Raw genomic sequence first — 16,164 nt, 5'->3', positions numbered from 1 at the left:
TTAACAAAAATTGCTTTAAGCGAACGATGGAAATATGTCGTTGGTAAATAACGGAAATACAAAGCGCTCAGGACGGAGCCTTGCGGACTCCCTAATTTATTAATTAATTTGGAGAGCATCAGGTGGCGGCGCTATTTTGGACTCTTGACTATATTTAATCTCGAGGCGACTTCCCATCATCAATCACATAATAAAGTACGATTTAGCCCACACGAAGACGACGAGAGGGGGAGGAAAGTTTTCTCATTAGTCTTCATAAGTTAACGTCAATTACCAGACACTCAAAATCGGGGAAAATAGTGAAATTTATATGAAATCCAGACAATGCTGGATACAGCCGGATGCAGTCTTACTTCGGGGGATATTAAACACCGATATGAAGAGCCGTGTTGACTTTGGAGATGGATTCGTCTATATGCGTGTTGACTACTCAAATATTTACTCGCTTCTGCAGCCGAGCGCCAATATCGAGGCCCCAGGGTCAAAACATTTATCTCCATCGGGGTGAAGAGATCACAAGCTGAATCAAAAACTCACCCCGGAAAAATTAAAAAAACCAGAGAGCTTAAAGTTCATATCGCAATTACCAGAACCTAATACTAATCATCTCGAAAAGCGCCAATTTTTTCCGGAATAATTGACCTAAAAATAGCTCCGGCGGCGGTGTGCAGTGGCACCGACACGTGACTCCAGTCAGGAGCGAGAACTCCGGGCGTCCGGACTATTGTCACGCTTCCAGTGCAAAGCTCGTGCAATATTCGAAGACAATTCGTCTCTAATTAGTGAAATCAGTTCAATACATGACGTTTAGGTGAGTCAGCTCCACGTGACTTTCGCCCCAACCCTCCCTAAATAATAAAATACAACTCGGGTTGCAACCTGTTGAGTGGAGCAGCAGGTGACGAAAAGAAGCCGAGAAGGAAAAAACGTAATTGGGACGCGCTAATCCGCAAATTGAGATAAACAGGAGCGGAATAGGTGAATTGTTAATTCGTATTTATTCAGGGGGGCGTAAGCCGGCGGCGCGAGGCGGCGGCACGGAGCGATCTGGAGGGTTTATGCAATGCGTAAGTAATTTTTCGTTTTTCGTAGTTTTTCATTGCGAGTTGTGTTGGGTTTAATTTGCATCGGGGTGGATCGATTCTTCTCGATTGTGATATGATTCCTCTGATTGCATCGCACTTACCCCATGAATACCGAGCAGTTGGCAAGTGACGTGAAGTGGTCTCAGATATTACTCCATCTACTTGTCTACTTCTCGGGAAGACGCAGGGGCGTCGTGATGCTTTATTTTCCGGGAAGGCACCCTTGGTTCAATGTTCGGGGTTAAATCTAGTCGTGGTTTGATTCATGGGTTTCGGGTTACGCATACTAAGAATGTTCAGGGGTTTTTTTGACTTTAATACGATATTTAGAACAAGATTATGAGAAATTGTTTTCCAGTAGCAGAAGTACATTAAGGAATAACGAAAAATTGTTGTCAGATTTTATTATTATCATAAAAATAGAGTATTGATTTGAGTCGTAACCAATGTTTAACTCCAAATGGAATAAAACATTTTGGTCAAATCCATTTAGAATTCAGGTATAATATTAATGGCATGATTAGTATGGACAATATTATATAATATCACGATAGTAAGAAAAATCAAATTTCGTTTACATAAACTAATTACTTTGATGAGAGTTCTATTTTTATTTTTTGACAGTAATTTCATAGTGCTATTTTTTGATGAAAGAAACTAAGTAGAAATCACTGACGAGAGTTTATGAATTTAAACTTTTGGAATCTGAAAATTTTGATCCCTTTATCCATTTATTTGGGAAAACAGTCCGGGTTTAGGGTTATTTTATCAGGAAATATTTGTTTAAGGGTAAAATTATAGATTTGTACAGATATAATTTGTATAGATTTCTCGTTTATACCGGTGCATTCAGAGATTTTTCGTATTTATTTTTAAACCGATTTGTATTAAATTCAATGATATTCTGTTATTTGCTTAATTTTCTCATATCTCAAGATATTGGAAGAGGTGAATAAAAACTTCAAAAATAAATTGTTTAATGTATAGGTTTGTTAGAGATCTTGAAATAAATATTTTGAAATTAATTTTAATACCATTTTTTTCAAAATTTTAAAATGTGGTCAAATAGGTCATAAATTGGATCACTTTTCTCAGAAATTTTCCGAGGATGACGAATATGTCCTTTAGTCACATCTTTTGAAATAATTAAGAAAATCCTATTTTTCCGAATAAAATTTAACATTGTCAAATCGGTTCCTAAAATGATCATTTAATTTGGTATAAAAATTTAATTATTTCTTTAATTTGCTCAAATCCCAAGAAACTGGAAGAGATGCATAAAAACTTCTATAATCAAATATATAATGTGCAGGTTTGCAAAGATTCTTAGAATGAATAGTTTTGAAATTATCTTTATCCCAGCGCCTCCACCATTTTTTCAAAATTTTCAAATGTGGTCAAATCGATCATAAATAAATTGGATCCTTCTTATCAGGAATTTTCCGAGACTAACGAATACGTGTTGCCTCTTGATTTTTCCTAAAAAGAATTTAAGATCTTCGAATCGGTTCCTAAAATGATCATTTAACTTGCAATAAATATTTAATTATTTCTTTAATTTGCTTAAACCTCAAGATATTGGAAAAGATGTATGAAAACTTCCAGAATAAATTGTCTAATGTACAGGTTTGTTGAAGATTCTTGAAATAAATATGTTTTAAATTAATTTTTATCCCGGCGCATCCACCATTTTTTCAAAATTTTAAAATGTGTTCAAATCCGTAATAAATTGCATCACTCGTATCAGGAATTTTCCGAGGATAACGAATATGTGCTTCCTTTTGTCGTATCTTTTGAAATAACGGAGAAAATCCAATTTATACAAAAAAAAATTAAAACGTCAAAACCGTTCCTAAATGATTATTTACTTGGTATAAATACTTGATTATTTCTTTATTTGCTTAAACCTCAGGATAATGGAAAAGATGCATCAAAACTACTACAACAAATTGATTAATCTAGACGTTTGTTAAAAATCTAGAAATAAAAAAAAAATTAATCCTGGCGCCGCCACCATTTTTAGAAGATTTTTAAAATGTGGTCAAATCGGTCATAAAATATATCACTCTTATCAGTGCTTCCTGTTGTTATATTTTTTGAAATAACGGAGGAAATCCGATCTTTTTGAAAAAAAATTAAGATCGTCAAATCGGTTCCTAAAATAATCATTGAACTTGGTAAGAATATTTTATTATTTCGTCAATTTGCTCCAGCCTCAAGATATTGGAAAAGATGTAGAAAAACTTCTAGAAAAAATGGTCTAATGTACAAGTTTGTTCAAGATTCTTGAGATAAATATTTTTGAAATTATTTTTATCCCGGCGTCTTCACCATTTTTTCAAAATAATAAAATATGGTCAAATCGGTCATCAATTGGATCACTTTTATCAGGAATTTTTCAACGATAACGAATATATGCTTCTTCGTGTCATATCTTTTAAAATCTAGGCGAAAATCGGATTTTTCCTAAAAATGTTTAAGATTGTGGAATCAGTTAATTTGGTATAAATGTTTGATTATTTCGTTAATTTCCTTAAATATCAAGATAATGGAAGAGATGCATAAAAATTTCTACAACAAATTGTCTAATCTACAGTTTTGTTAAAGATTCTAGAAATAAAATATTTTTAAATTAATTTTTATCTCGGCGCCTCCACCAATTTTACAAAATTTTAAAATGTAGTCAAATAGGACATAAATTGGATTACCCTTATCAGGAAGTTTCCGAGGAAAATGAATATGTGTTTCCATTTGTCATATCTTTTGAAATAACGGAGAAAATTCGATTTATTCCGGAAAGAAATTTAAAATCGTCAAAACGGTTCCTAAAATGATCATTTAAGTTGATATAAACATTTAATTATTTCTTTAATTTGCTTAAACCTTAAGATATTGGAAAAGATGTATAAAAACTTCCAGAATAAATTGTCTAATGTACAGGTTTGTTAAAGATTCTTGAAATAAATATTTTTTTAATAAATTTTTATCCCGGCGCATCCACCATTTTTTCAAAATCTTAAAATGTGGTCAAATCGGTCATCAATTGGATCACTTTTATCAGGAATTTTCCAACGATAACGAATATATGCTTCCTTGTGTCATATCTTTTAAAAGCTAGGAGAAAATCGGATTTTTCCTAACAATGTTTAAGATTGTCGAATCTAAAATGATTTAATTTGGTATAAATGTTTGATTATTTCGTTAATTTGCTTAAATGTCGAGATATTGGAAGAGATGCATAAGAACTTCTACAATAAATTTTCTAATCTACAGGTTTGTTAGATTCTTGAAATAAAAATTTTTTAATTTAATTTTTTCCCGGCGCCTCCACCATTTTTCAAGACATTAAAATATGTTCAAATCCGTCATAAATTGGATCACTCTTATCACGAATTTTCTGAGGATGACGAATATATGTCTTCTTTTCTCATATCTTTTGAAACAACAGAGAAAATCCGATTTTTCCAAAAAAATTAAAATCGTGAAATCAGTTCGTAAAAGGATCATTTAACTTAATATAAATATTTGATTATTTCTATAAAATGCTCAAATCTCGAGAAATTGGAAGACATGCATTAAAATTTCTAGAATAAATTTTCCAACGCACAGATTTGTTAAAGATACTGGAAATAAATATTTTTGAAATAAATTTTTATCCCGGCGCCTCCACCATTTTTTCAAAATTTTGAAATGTGGTCAATTCGGTCATAAATTCGACCAATCTTATCAAAAATTTCCTGTGGACGAGGAATATGTGCTTCCTTTTGTCATATCTTTTGAAACAACGAAGAAAATACGACTTTTTCTAAAAAAAATAAGATCGTCTAATCGGTTCCTACAATGATCATTTAATTTGGTATAAATATTTGATTATTCTGTTAATTTGCTCAAATCTCGAGATATTGGAGGAGATGCATAAGAACATCTACAATAAATTTTCTAATCTACAGGTTTGTTAAAGATTCTTGAAATAAATTTTTTTTAATTTAATTTTTTCCCGGCGCTTCCACCATTTTTTCAAGACATTAAAATATGTTCAAATCGGTCATAAATTGGATTACTCTTATCAGGAATTTTCCGAGGATGACGAATATATGCCTTCTTTTCTCATATCTTTTGAAACAACGGAGAAAATCCGATTTTTCCAAAAAAATAAAATCGTGGAATCGTTTCCTAAAAGGATCATTTATCGTGGTATAAATATTTGATTGTTACTTTAAAATGCTCAAATCTCGAGAAATTGGAAGACATGTATTAAAATTTCTAGAATAAATTTTCTAACGCACAGATTTGTTAAAGATTCTGGAAATAAATATTTTTGAAATAAATTTTCATCCCGGCGCCTCCACCATTTTTTCAAAATTTTAAAATGTGGTCAAATCGGTCATAAATTCGACCATTCTTATCAGAAATTTCCCGAGGATGAGGGATATGTGCTTCCTTTTGTCACATCTTTTGAAACAACGAAGAAACTACGACTTTTTCGAAAAAAAATTAAGATCGTTTAATCGGCTCCTAAAATGATCATTTAATTTGGTATAAATATTTGATTATTCTGTTAATTTGCTCAAATCTCGAGATAATGGAAGAGATGCATAAGAACTTCTACAATAAATTTTCTAATCTACAGCTTTGTTAAAGATTCTTGAAATAAAAATTTTTTAATTTAATTTTTTCCCGGCTCCTCCTACATTTTTTCAAAATATTAAAATATGACCAAATCGGTCATAAATTGGATTACTCTTTTCAGAAGTTTTCCGAGGGTGACGAATATATACTTTCTCTTTTCATGTCTTTTGAAACAACGGAGAAAATCCGATTTTTCCAAAAAAATAAAATCGTGGAATCGTTTCCTAAAATGATCATTTAACTTGGTATAAATATTTGATTGTGTCTTTAAAATGCTCAAATCTCGAGAAATTGGAAGAGATGCATTAAAACTTCTAGAATAAATTTTCTAAGGCACAGATTTGTTAAAGATTCTGGAAATAAATATTTTTGAAATAAATTTTCATCTCGGCGCCTCCACCATTTTTTCAGAATTGTAAAATGTGGTCAAATCGGTCATAAATTTGACCACTCTTATCAGAAATTTCCCGAGAATGAGGAATGTGTGCTTCCTTTTGTCATATATTTTGAAACAACGGAGAAAATACGACTTTTTCGAAAAAAAATTAAGATCGTCTAATCGGTTCATAAAATGATTATTTAACTTGGTATTATAAATATTTGATTGTTTCTTTAGAATGCTCAAATCTCGAGAAATTGGAAGAGATATATTAAAACTTCTAGAATAAATTTTCTAACGCACAGATTTGTTAAAGATCCTGGAAATAAATATTTTTGAAATAAATTTTCATCCTGGCGCCTCCACCATTTTTTCAAAATTTTAAAATGTGGCCAAATTGGTTATAAATTGGAGCAATCTTATCAGGAATTTTCCGAGGAAAACGAATATATGCTTCCTCGTGTCATATCTTTTAAAATCTAGGAGAAAATCGTATTTTTCCTAAAAATGTTTAAGATCGTGGAATCAGTTCCTAAAATGATCATTTAATTTGGTATAAATGTTTGATTATTTCGTTAATTTGCTTAAATATCGAGATATTGGAAGAGATGCATAAGAACTGCTACAATAAATTTTCTAATCTACAGGTTTGTTAAAGATTCTTGAAATAAAAATTTTTTAATTTACTAATTTTCCCGGCGTCTCCACCATTTTTGGAAGATATTAAAATATCGTCAAATCGGTCATAAATTGCATCACTCTTATTAGGAATTTTCCGAGGGCGACGAATATATACTTTCTTTTCTTATACCTTTTGAAACAACGGAGAAAATCCGATTTTTCCAAAAAAAATTAAGATCGTGGAATCGGTTCCTAAAATGATCATTTAATTTGATATAAATATTTGATTGTTTCTTTAAATTGCTCAAATATCGAGACATTGGAAGAGTTGCATTAAAACTTATAGAATAAATTTTCTAACGCACACATTTTTGAAAGACTCTGGAAATAAATATTTTTGAAATAAATTTTTAGCCCGGCGCCTCCACCATTTTTTAAAAATTTTAAAATGTTGTCAATTCGGTCATAAATTCGACCACTCTTATCAGAAATTTCCCGAGGATAAGGAATATCCGCTTCCTTTTGTCATAACTTTTGAAACAACGGAGAAATTAGACTTTTTCGAAAAAATAATAAGATCGTCTAATCGGTTCCTAAAATGATCATTTAATTTGGTGTGAATATTTGATAACTTCGTTAATTTGTTCAAATCTCAAAATATTCGGAGAGATTCTTCAAATAAATATTTTTGAAACAAATTTTTATCCCGGTACCTCCACAATTTTTTCAAAATTATAAAATCGGGTTAAATCGCTCATAAAATGGATTACTCTCATCGGGAATTTTCCAAAGATAACAAATATGTGCTTCCTTTTGACAAATTTTTTGAAATAACGGAAAAAATCCGAATTTATGATCGTCTAATCGCTTCTTAAAATACTTCTTTAATTTAGTCAGAAATCAAGTTATTTAAAGAGAAAGATAAACGCTTCTCAAATAAATTCTTTCATGTTGAGGTTTATTAAAATTTCTTCTAAAAAATCGGTTCAAGACTCTTGATTTACTCGTAAGTTGATTCGGATTAGTTTTTCCTCTTTTCAATATTTTAATTATTCTGCTCTTTTTTTCATACTGATTTTCATCAAAAACTTCGTTCCTCTTTTTCAGTTTTTAATTTCTTGGTATTTTCTTGTTCTTGTTTTTTTAGTCCGTCATGGAAACTCCTTTCACCTTGTTAATTTTTTTCTTGGTTTCTTAGTTGTTATTAAAAAGTAATTAATTTAGTCGCTGTTACTCAGCTTTCACTATTCGGTGTTTTAATTATGTGTAAATTATGTAACAAGCACTTTTGTATACTTTATGGTGCAGTGAAGACATTTCTATAAACCTCAACAATTTTTCATCGCCACTCGGGCCTTAAAACCGCCATTACGACCCTGCCTAGCTCGCTTGCAGCTCCCGTGGCACGAGTACATATCAATTCAGCGCACCAAACGGTGGATTACAAATAAGAAGCTCTATTGGGGTTCGGTCACGTATTTCGCATCAGAAATGAAATATGCCACTTACAATTCTGTTTCTAGAATCCAACACTACCCCGAATCGATCTCGCAATATCCGCCTCATAGAAAATTCAAAATCTCCAATAAAATAAAACGTGTTTACGATTTCCCGCTCGCACTAATAATCGCAGAGATGAGCATCGGGGGTGTTCCGGGAGACATTCGTCAAATTGTCACGACACGGTTATTAATGGCCGGCCGCCTCCCTCCCTCCGGCGCCCCTTTTCGCTGATGACTAAAATACATTAACATGCTTCCCTACACAATGCTGAGCTAGTCATTACATGTTATGAAAGCCGGCGTTAAAACGCATTATGCGATCTTTAGGGGACATTTATCACAAAACGCTTTAAAAGATACAGCCGGAATAAACGACTTTTACCTGCGATTACACGCGATGACGCCGACATCGACTTCGCATTAACTCTTTTTGTGGTAATCGGCGGCGGCGGCACGCAGGGATGACCTATATTATAACGAAAAAAATGCAGACACGTCAAACATACGTGATTTTCCAAATGTATTAATAGTTGTTTATTTATCAAGGGTATTATGAAGTGGTTTATGCCCTAGGGTAGAGTAGCAGAATTGACTTTCAGTGTTGTTGTGCAGGAATGTCCAACATCAACAATTCGGGACCCCCATCAAGAAAGGGAGTGAGGGGGCAGAGGCCGTCAGCTCGCCGGAAAGCATGCCGGACTACGATCCACCTCCTTTGAGACCCATAGACCACTATCTCCGCCCGGAGTGTCCCTGCTTGTCCAAGAGGGCGACGGTGGCCTTGTTTAGTTGCTTAGGTTTTATCATTATGTTCGGGATGAGGACCAGTATGGGGGTTGTGAAGCTACAGTTCGAGGTAAAATTCAAGCCCCAATTTTTTTTTTTTTGTAATTTGGTGAATTTATGATGTTGTAGAACCAGACGAACGAGACCAGCGCCGCCGTCGACTCGGCCATCTTCTGGGGCTACTTTATAACCCAAATTCCTGGAGGTCTCATCGCTGCTGCCTACCCAGCGAACAAGCTCTTCGGTCTGGCCATTGGCACGTCGTCGTTCCTCAACCTCTTCGTGGCCCCCTTTTACAAGGACCGTCAGATTCTCATCATCATCAAAGTGATGCAGGGTCTGGTGGAGGTAATTTCTGTTCTTACAAAGAGATATCTTCTACAGGGGGTGTGGTGTTTCAGGGGGTTACCTATCCGGCTTGTCATGGTATCATGCGCTACTGGGCGCCCCCTCTGGAACGTTCCAAACTGGCCACGCTGGCCTTCAGCGGCTGCTACGCCGGAGTCATGTTTTCCATGCCCATCTCCAGCGAGCTGGTGAAGAGGTTAGGCCCCATGTCTCCCTTCTACTTCTACGGGGTCGTGGGCTTGATGTGGTACTTGGCTTGGTTGTGGCTGGTGTTCGAGAAGCCGGCGTACCACCCGGTCATCGACCGCTCCGAGCTCTACTACATAGAGAACTCCCTAGGGCATGCCACCGAGAATTACGTGTCCCCCAACCTCGCGAACACGCCCTGGAAGACCTTCTTCACTTCCATGCCTTGTTACGCGATTTTCGTGGCGAACTTCTGCAGGTCCTGGAATTTTTACCTCCTGGTGCTGTTTCAAGCGACGTACTTCAAGAACGCCTACCACGTGGACATCGAAGAGGTGACTGCTGTTATTTTACGCCCACCACGTCTACAAATTTCTTGTTTTTGGTCAGAATGGCTTCCTGGGTGCGCTGCCCCACTTCCTGATGACCATCATCGTCCCCAGCGGCGGCATCCTCGCCGACCGTCTCCGTAAGAAGGGACTTCTTAACACCACCCAGGTCCGCAAGCTCTTCAACTGCGGCGGCTTCGGAATGGAGGCTACGTTCTTCCTGATCATGGCCTTCTCCGATACCTACGTAGAGGGCATGGCGGCGCTCACCATCGGGGTGGCTTTCAGCGGCTTCGCGATCTCGGGCTTCAACGTCAACCATCTGGACATCGCGCCGCGCTACGCCAGCATCCTCATGGGCGTGTCCAACGGGATCGGGACCATCGCTGGGTGCATCTGTCCCTACGTGGTCCACCTAATCACGAATGAAGACGAGGTAAATTTTTGGCAACCGTTAAAATGAAACAGGTTATAGCCGAATGGTGCGTTTCTGCGAGAGCGCGCACGATATTCGGGGAACAATGGTATCATATCTGGGAATATGAAGGGCGAAATGACATGTATGCGGAGTTCATTTCAGCGGAGACGATCTGGAGGCACTCGTGTGTGAAAAGGGAGGGTTGATGGAATGCGATATGGGGTTTGGGGTGTGTCGGGACTTTGATTTCGCTTTGTAACTATTCACGTTATCTTGCAGAGCCGCAAGCAGTGGCGCTACGTCTTCATCCTCTCCGCCTTGATCCACTACGCCGGCATCATCTTCTACGGCTTTTTCGCCTCCGGCGAGCTCCAGGACTGGGCCGACCCGCGCGCCGCCGAGGACAAGCAGTGGAACCAGCTGAACGAGGCAATGCCCGTCAAGGCACCGGTACGTCCCCTACTTAATAATAACAATAATAATAACAATTTGTTGCGCAGAACCAGAACAACGGCCTGCTGGAGCGCCAGCTCAGCGGCAAGCTCAACTACGGCTCGGTGGACACACCGGCGCCGCCGCCCAAGCCCCAACTACCGGCCGCCCCCGGCAGGGTGCCGCCGGAAGCGCCGCCCCCGGCGCAGCCCCCGTCGGTCCCGTTCGTGCCCAGCGGCAACCCCTTCCTGTCCGGGAACAACCCGTTCCGGCAGGAGCAGGTGCAGCCGCAAGCCCAGGACACGTACATGCACGGTACTGTCTACGACCGCACGTACTAAGGGTACATGTATACTTGGTTTCATTTGCGGGAAGATTGGTTTATTTTAGTGATAAATAGATTTTTTGGTTCGACAAGTGGAACCAAGTATTGATAAGGAAAGTGCGATAACTAGGGTCTAATTTGCATTTGTCGTCACAAGGGCCTGAACTATAGTTAAAAAAATGTTGAAACGGACAAATTCGTCAAATGATTTTGTTTGTTTCAAGGTTTCTTCTATAATCATTTTTTTGAGTTCCAGTTACTAGAAGTAGTTAAACGTGGCCCTAGTTTGGGATAGGTGAATTTTAAGTGCATTTTGCAATGTATAAATAAAATTTAGAACATTTAGTGGTCCCAGAAAATTAAGAAAAATAGTGTGCAAAAGTCGTCTTTTACATTTTTTTGAGCAGATTTTTCTTAAATTGTGTTACTAAAACTGTGAAAATTTTGAGAATTTTCAGAAGCTTTAGAATTTCTGAAAGCGCAAAGGTCTGCTGAAATCGTTGACGTCTTTGAAATATTTATAATCTTTATAATTTTGGAAATCCCCACGAAAGTCTTCAAAATTTTGGGACTATCCAGATTTGAAAATCAGAATTTTCGTAATCTCTGGAATTTGTGCAATCTTTGGAATATTTGAGTTTTTGGAATCTTCAGTCTTCGAAATTTTCAGAATCTTCAGATTCTTTAGAATTTTTGAAATTTCAAGTCTTGATTTATCGGAAATTTGAAATTTCTGAAGTCTCTGGAATCTTCGCAATCTTCATTTTCTGCCAAATTTTTAAATATCTTTACTAATATTCAGAATTCTTATAATTTCTGGAATTTCAAGTGTCTTGGAATATCCGAAATCTAGAATTTCTGAAATCTCTGGAACCTTTGGAATCTTTATGATCTTCAGAATTTTTGGAATCTTCACTCTTCGAAATCTTCAGAATCTTTGGAAGCTTCAATATCTTCAGAATTTTGGAATCTTTAGAACCTCTGAAATCCTAACAGTCTCTGAATATCGGAAATTTGAAATTTCTGAAGTTTCTGGAATCTTTGAAGTTTCCGGAATCTTTAGTCTTTAGGATCTTCGAAATCTTCAATACCTGAAAAAGCTTTTAAATCTTTAGTCTTACAAATATTCAGAATTCCTAGAATTTCTGGAATTTCAAGTGTCTTGGAATATTCGAAATCTTCGGAATTTCTGAAAACTCTGGAACCTTTGGAATCTTTATGATCTTCAGAATTTTTGTAATCTTCACTTTTCGAAATATTCAGAATCTTTGGAAGCTTCAATATCTTCAGAATTTTATAATCTTTAGTACTTCTGGAATCCTAAGAGTCTCTGAATATCGTAAATTTGAAATTTCCGAAATCTTTGGAGTTTTCAGAATCTTTAGAATTTTTGAAATTTCAAGAGGTATATAGCAAATTTGAAATTTCTGAAGTCTCTGGAATCTTTGCAATCTTTATGATGTTCAGAATTTCTAGAATTTCTGGAATTTCAAGTGCTTTGGAATATACGAAATCTTTGGAATTTCCCAAACCTCTGAAATATTTGAATCTTTATGATCTTCAGAATTTTTGGAATCTTCACTCTTCGAATAATTCAGAATCTTTGGAAGCTTCAATTTCTTCAGAATTTTGGAATCTTTAGTACTTCTGGAATCCTAACAATCTCTAAATATCGTAAATCTGAAATTTCTGAAATTTTTGTTTTTTTCAGAATTTTTGGATTTTTCAGCCTTCTGAATCTTTAGAATCTTTAAAATTTTTGAAATTTCAAGAGTCTGGGTATATCGGAAATTTGAAATTTCTGAAGTCTCTGGATATCTTTGAAGTTTCTGGAATCTTCACTGCCCGCAAAATTTTTAATATATTTAGTCATACAAATAATCAGAATGCCTAGGATTTCTGGAATTTCAAGTGTCTTGGAATATCCGAAATCTTTGGAATTTCCGAAATCTCTGAAACTTTTGGAATCTTTATGATCTTCAGAATTTCTGAAATCTTTACTCCTCGAATTATACAGAATCTTTGGAAGCTTCAATATTTTCAGAATTTTGGAATCTTTAGTACTTCTGGAATTCTAACAGTCTCTGAATATCGTAAATTTGAAATTTCTGAAACCTTTGGAGTTTCAGAATTTTTGGATTCTTCAGCCTTCTAAATCTTCAGAATCTTTAGAATTTTTGAAATTTCAAGAGTCTCGGTATATCGGAAATTGGAAATTTCTGAAGTCTCTGGATATCTTTGAAGTTTCTGGAATCTTCACTACCCGCAAAATTTTTAATATCTTTAGTGTTACAAATAATCAGAATTCCTAGAATTTCTGGAATTTCAAGTGTCTTGGAATATCCGAAATTTTTGGAATTTCCGAAATCTCTGAAACCTTTGGAATCTTTATGATCTTCAGAATTTCTGAAATCTTCACTCCTCGAATTATACAGAATTTTTGGAAGCTTCAATATTTTCAGAATTTTGGAATCTTTAGTACTTCTGGAATTCTAACAGTCTCTGAATATCGTAAATTTGAAATTTCTGAAATCTTTGGAGTTTCAGAATTTTTGGATTTTTCAGCCTTCTAAATCTTCAGAATCTTTAGAATTTTTGAAATTTCAAGAGTCTCAGTATATCCGAAATCTTCGGAATTTCTGAAATGTCTGGAACCTTTGGAATCTTCATGATCTTTAGAATTTTTGGAATATTCACTCTTCGAAATATTCAGAATCTTCAGGAGCTTAAATATCTTCAGAATTTTGGAATCTTCAATATTTGAAATATTCCGAATCTTTAGTTCTTCTGGAATCCTAAGAGTCTCAGAATATCGTAAATTTGAAATTTCTGAAATCTCAAGAACTTGGGAAAATTCTGAATCTTTGGAGTTTCTGGAATCTTCATAATCTTCAGAATCTCAGGAATCTTCAAAGTCGTTTTTTGAGGAAGTTTGGAACAGATTTTTCTTAAATTGTGTTACTAAAAAATCTCAAAACGCCGATTGTGAGTTAAAATTGTAATTTTTTAAGAAATAAACCTTCATAGAATTGAGCCAAAAATTGTAAGTCTAAAAATTTTGAAAAGCAAGAATCTGAAAAAAGTGCATTTATAAAAAAACATAAATATTTTGGAACTGGACGAAAAATTCGAAAAGGTTTTTTTTATATAATAAAGAATGAATGTGGTAATCTAATATAAAATAATAATAGTGGAATAAGTAAGAATGATGAGATAATGTTTACTTACGCCACATGTGGAAAACACTTGCCATACGAGTATGTTAATAACGTGTTAGCCTACGTGTTGCGTTGAAACTTTTATCTACGACTTGTCTAAAGCAGCTCGATTATAGTCTAATTGTGTAAATTCGAAATTGTCATATCAAATATATTTTTAGGTGAATTTATCACCAATGATTCAGATTAGTTCGAGTTGTCAAGCATTTCGTCAAAACTGGAATAAATGAATGCCATAATCTAACATTACCGCACTAGAGCGGTATATAACTCATTTGTGCCTCAAATGATCATGAATGAAACTTATTTATGTTACAAGTACACGTATAACCACAAAATTTTATCTACGACTCTTTGTGCACTATTTTAAACCGCACCTTATTTTCTCGGACTGGTCAAGCGTCGGGGTAACTAGCTCTAGTACTATCTACAATTACTACGATTAATACTGTACAGAACTAGAATGATTTGGAAGAGTGTAACTTATAACTGAGGTTTTGAAAGAATTTTTGGAAATATTTTGTAAAAACTGCAATTGTTAGACGAGGCACTTTTTTTAAAAAACTTACCTTTACATTAGGTAGATAGAAAAAAATTGTCAATTTGTATAGAATTTGTTACCACTGAAGACCTAAGTAGCTAAACAGAACATAGATTCTACTGATTTCTAGAACCTTTGTTTGAGCGACTATATCTTAAGGCATATAAATAATAACTAAAACATTTATCTTGACACTGTACTAGGGATAAACTGTGTTATATATAAAGTCATATTTTATTCTTCTATCATCAATCATTTGATGTTGGTATTTTCTTGAGAATTTCTCGGAGAAGCGTCCGCTTTGTGTCTACATCATCTGAACCGTGGCTCGTAGATAGTAGTTCCGCCGGTCTATATAGCAACTTCCATTTAAAAAAAAAAAAAAAAAAATTCTCCGACATTTTCTCTCTGTAAAATTTCGTTGTGTACATAATCATATCTTTTTCCTTCATTTCGTCGCGTTATAGAACGCTAAGTATTTGAGGACTTACCTCAAGGCTGTGTTGACAATAATAAAGGTGAGTTCATCTCACCGAATCGTTGATAATAAAGGAGATAATAATTAGGTTAAGTCTGAATGCGCGAGAAGGTATACCGAGCCAGAGAAGTCTTGACAAAGTACAAAGGGAAGAGGGCGCGATCATTAAATTGTGTTGCTCATACAATAGCGGCAACCCTCCATACACGTCGCTGCAACCCGTTATACGCGTGTACGTTGGGTTGCCTATCCGCTTGTTCGAAGTACGTGCTACATTAAATTTGACTATATATTTTATGTTTCGTTTTCGCTGCAGCAGCACCTATTTCTTCCAAGCGAGTCGTGTATGAAGTGTAAATTTAAATCGGTGTTAGATGTTTTCTATGTTCCTTCCACTTCTTCACTGTCTCTCTCTAACTTGTCAATAATTGCGTAAATGTATAAAATGTACTCTTGTTTGCGTGGTGTGGATTCCGCGCCATTGTTTTTCGTTTCGGAAATGAGCAATACCTGCTTTTAGGCTACTTTTACCGTTCGTTTTACATTTGTACCATTCTTGGCAAGGATTGAGTCCGGGGACCGGATGATCCTTATGGACTGGATTCGTGCGAAGAGCAGTAGTGTAGAGGCAATAAATGATGCAAATATTCATGTTAAATTTAGTGTTTTTTAAAACCTTGCATATCTATGTGTTTTAATAGGACCTAAGTGAATAAAGCGTAATATATCAATGCATGCACAGATATTATAATGTTGAGCATCTCGGATAGGTTGTTTTACGTTCTGTTGAATTAGTGGATCTGTGTTGAATTTTGAAAATGTGATCGTTTACAGGTCTGTGTAAGAATCTGGAAACATGTATAATAAAGAATTCTGTTACAAGGCAG

At 35.3% G+C, this 16,164-nt stretch overlaps 1 protein-coding gene across 2 annotated transcripts in view; it reads left to right on the top strand.

The window, feature by feature from the left end:
• Positions 1-16,159, top strand: part of LOC135140802 (vesicular glutamate transporter 1) — a 61,255-nt gene extending 45,096 nt beyond the window's left edge. The window contains exons 1-7 of one of the 2 annotated variants that reach the window (XM_064071487.1): positions 745-811; positions 8,829-9,072; positions 9,132-9,350; positions 9,404-9,871; positions 9,927-10,301; positions 10,563-10,733; positions 10,784-16,159. In XM_064071487.1, the coding sequence (XP_063927557.1) occupies positions 801-811; positions 8,829-9,072; positions 9,132-9,350; positions 9,404-9,871; positions 9,927-10,301; positions 10,563-10,733; positions 10,784-11,056 (1,761 nt within the window). In that variant the 5' untranslated portion in view covers positions 745-800 and the 3' untranslated portion in view covers positions 11,057-16,159. Of the gene's footprint in view, positions 1-744; positions 812-8,828; positions 9,073-9,131; positions 9,351-9,403; positions 9,872-9,926; positions 10,302-10,562; positions 10,734-10,783 lie in introns of those variants that run through there. The other variant, XM_064071486.1, reaches the window with a different exon arrangement.
• The last annotated feature ends 5 nt before the right edge of the window (positions 16,160-16,164 follow it).

This window comes from Zophobas morio, unplaced genomic scaffold (assembly GCF_036711695.1).
Source record: "Zophobas morio isolate AGI-343-1 ecotype UQ-CSIRO unplaced genomic scaffold, CSIRO_AGI_Zmor_V1 ptg000041l, whole genome shotgun sequence".
Taxonomy (NCBI): Eukaryota; Metazoa; Arthropoda; class Insecta; order Coleoptera; family Tenebrionidae; genus Zophobas; species Zophobas morio.
The sequence above is the reverse complement of the archived record's forward strand: the minus strand, read 5'-3'. Positions and strand labels throughout refer to the sequence as shown.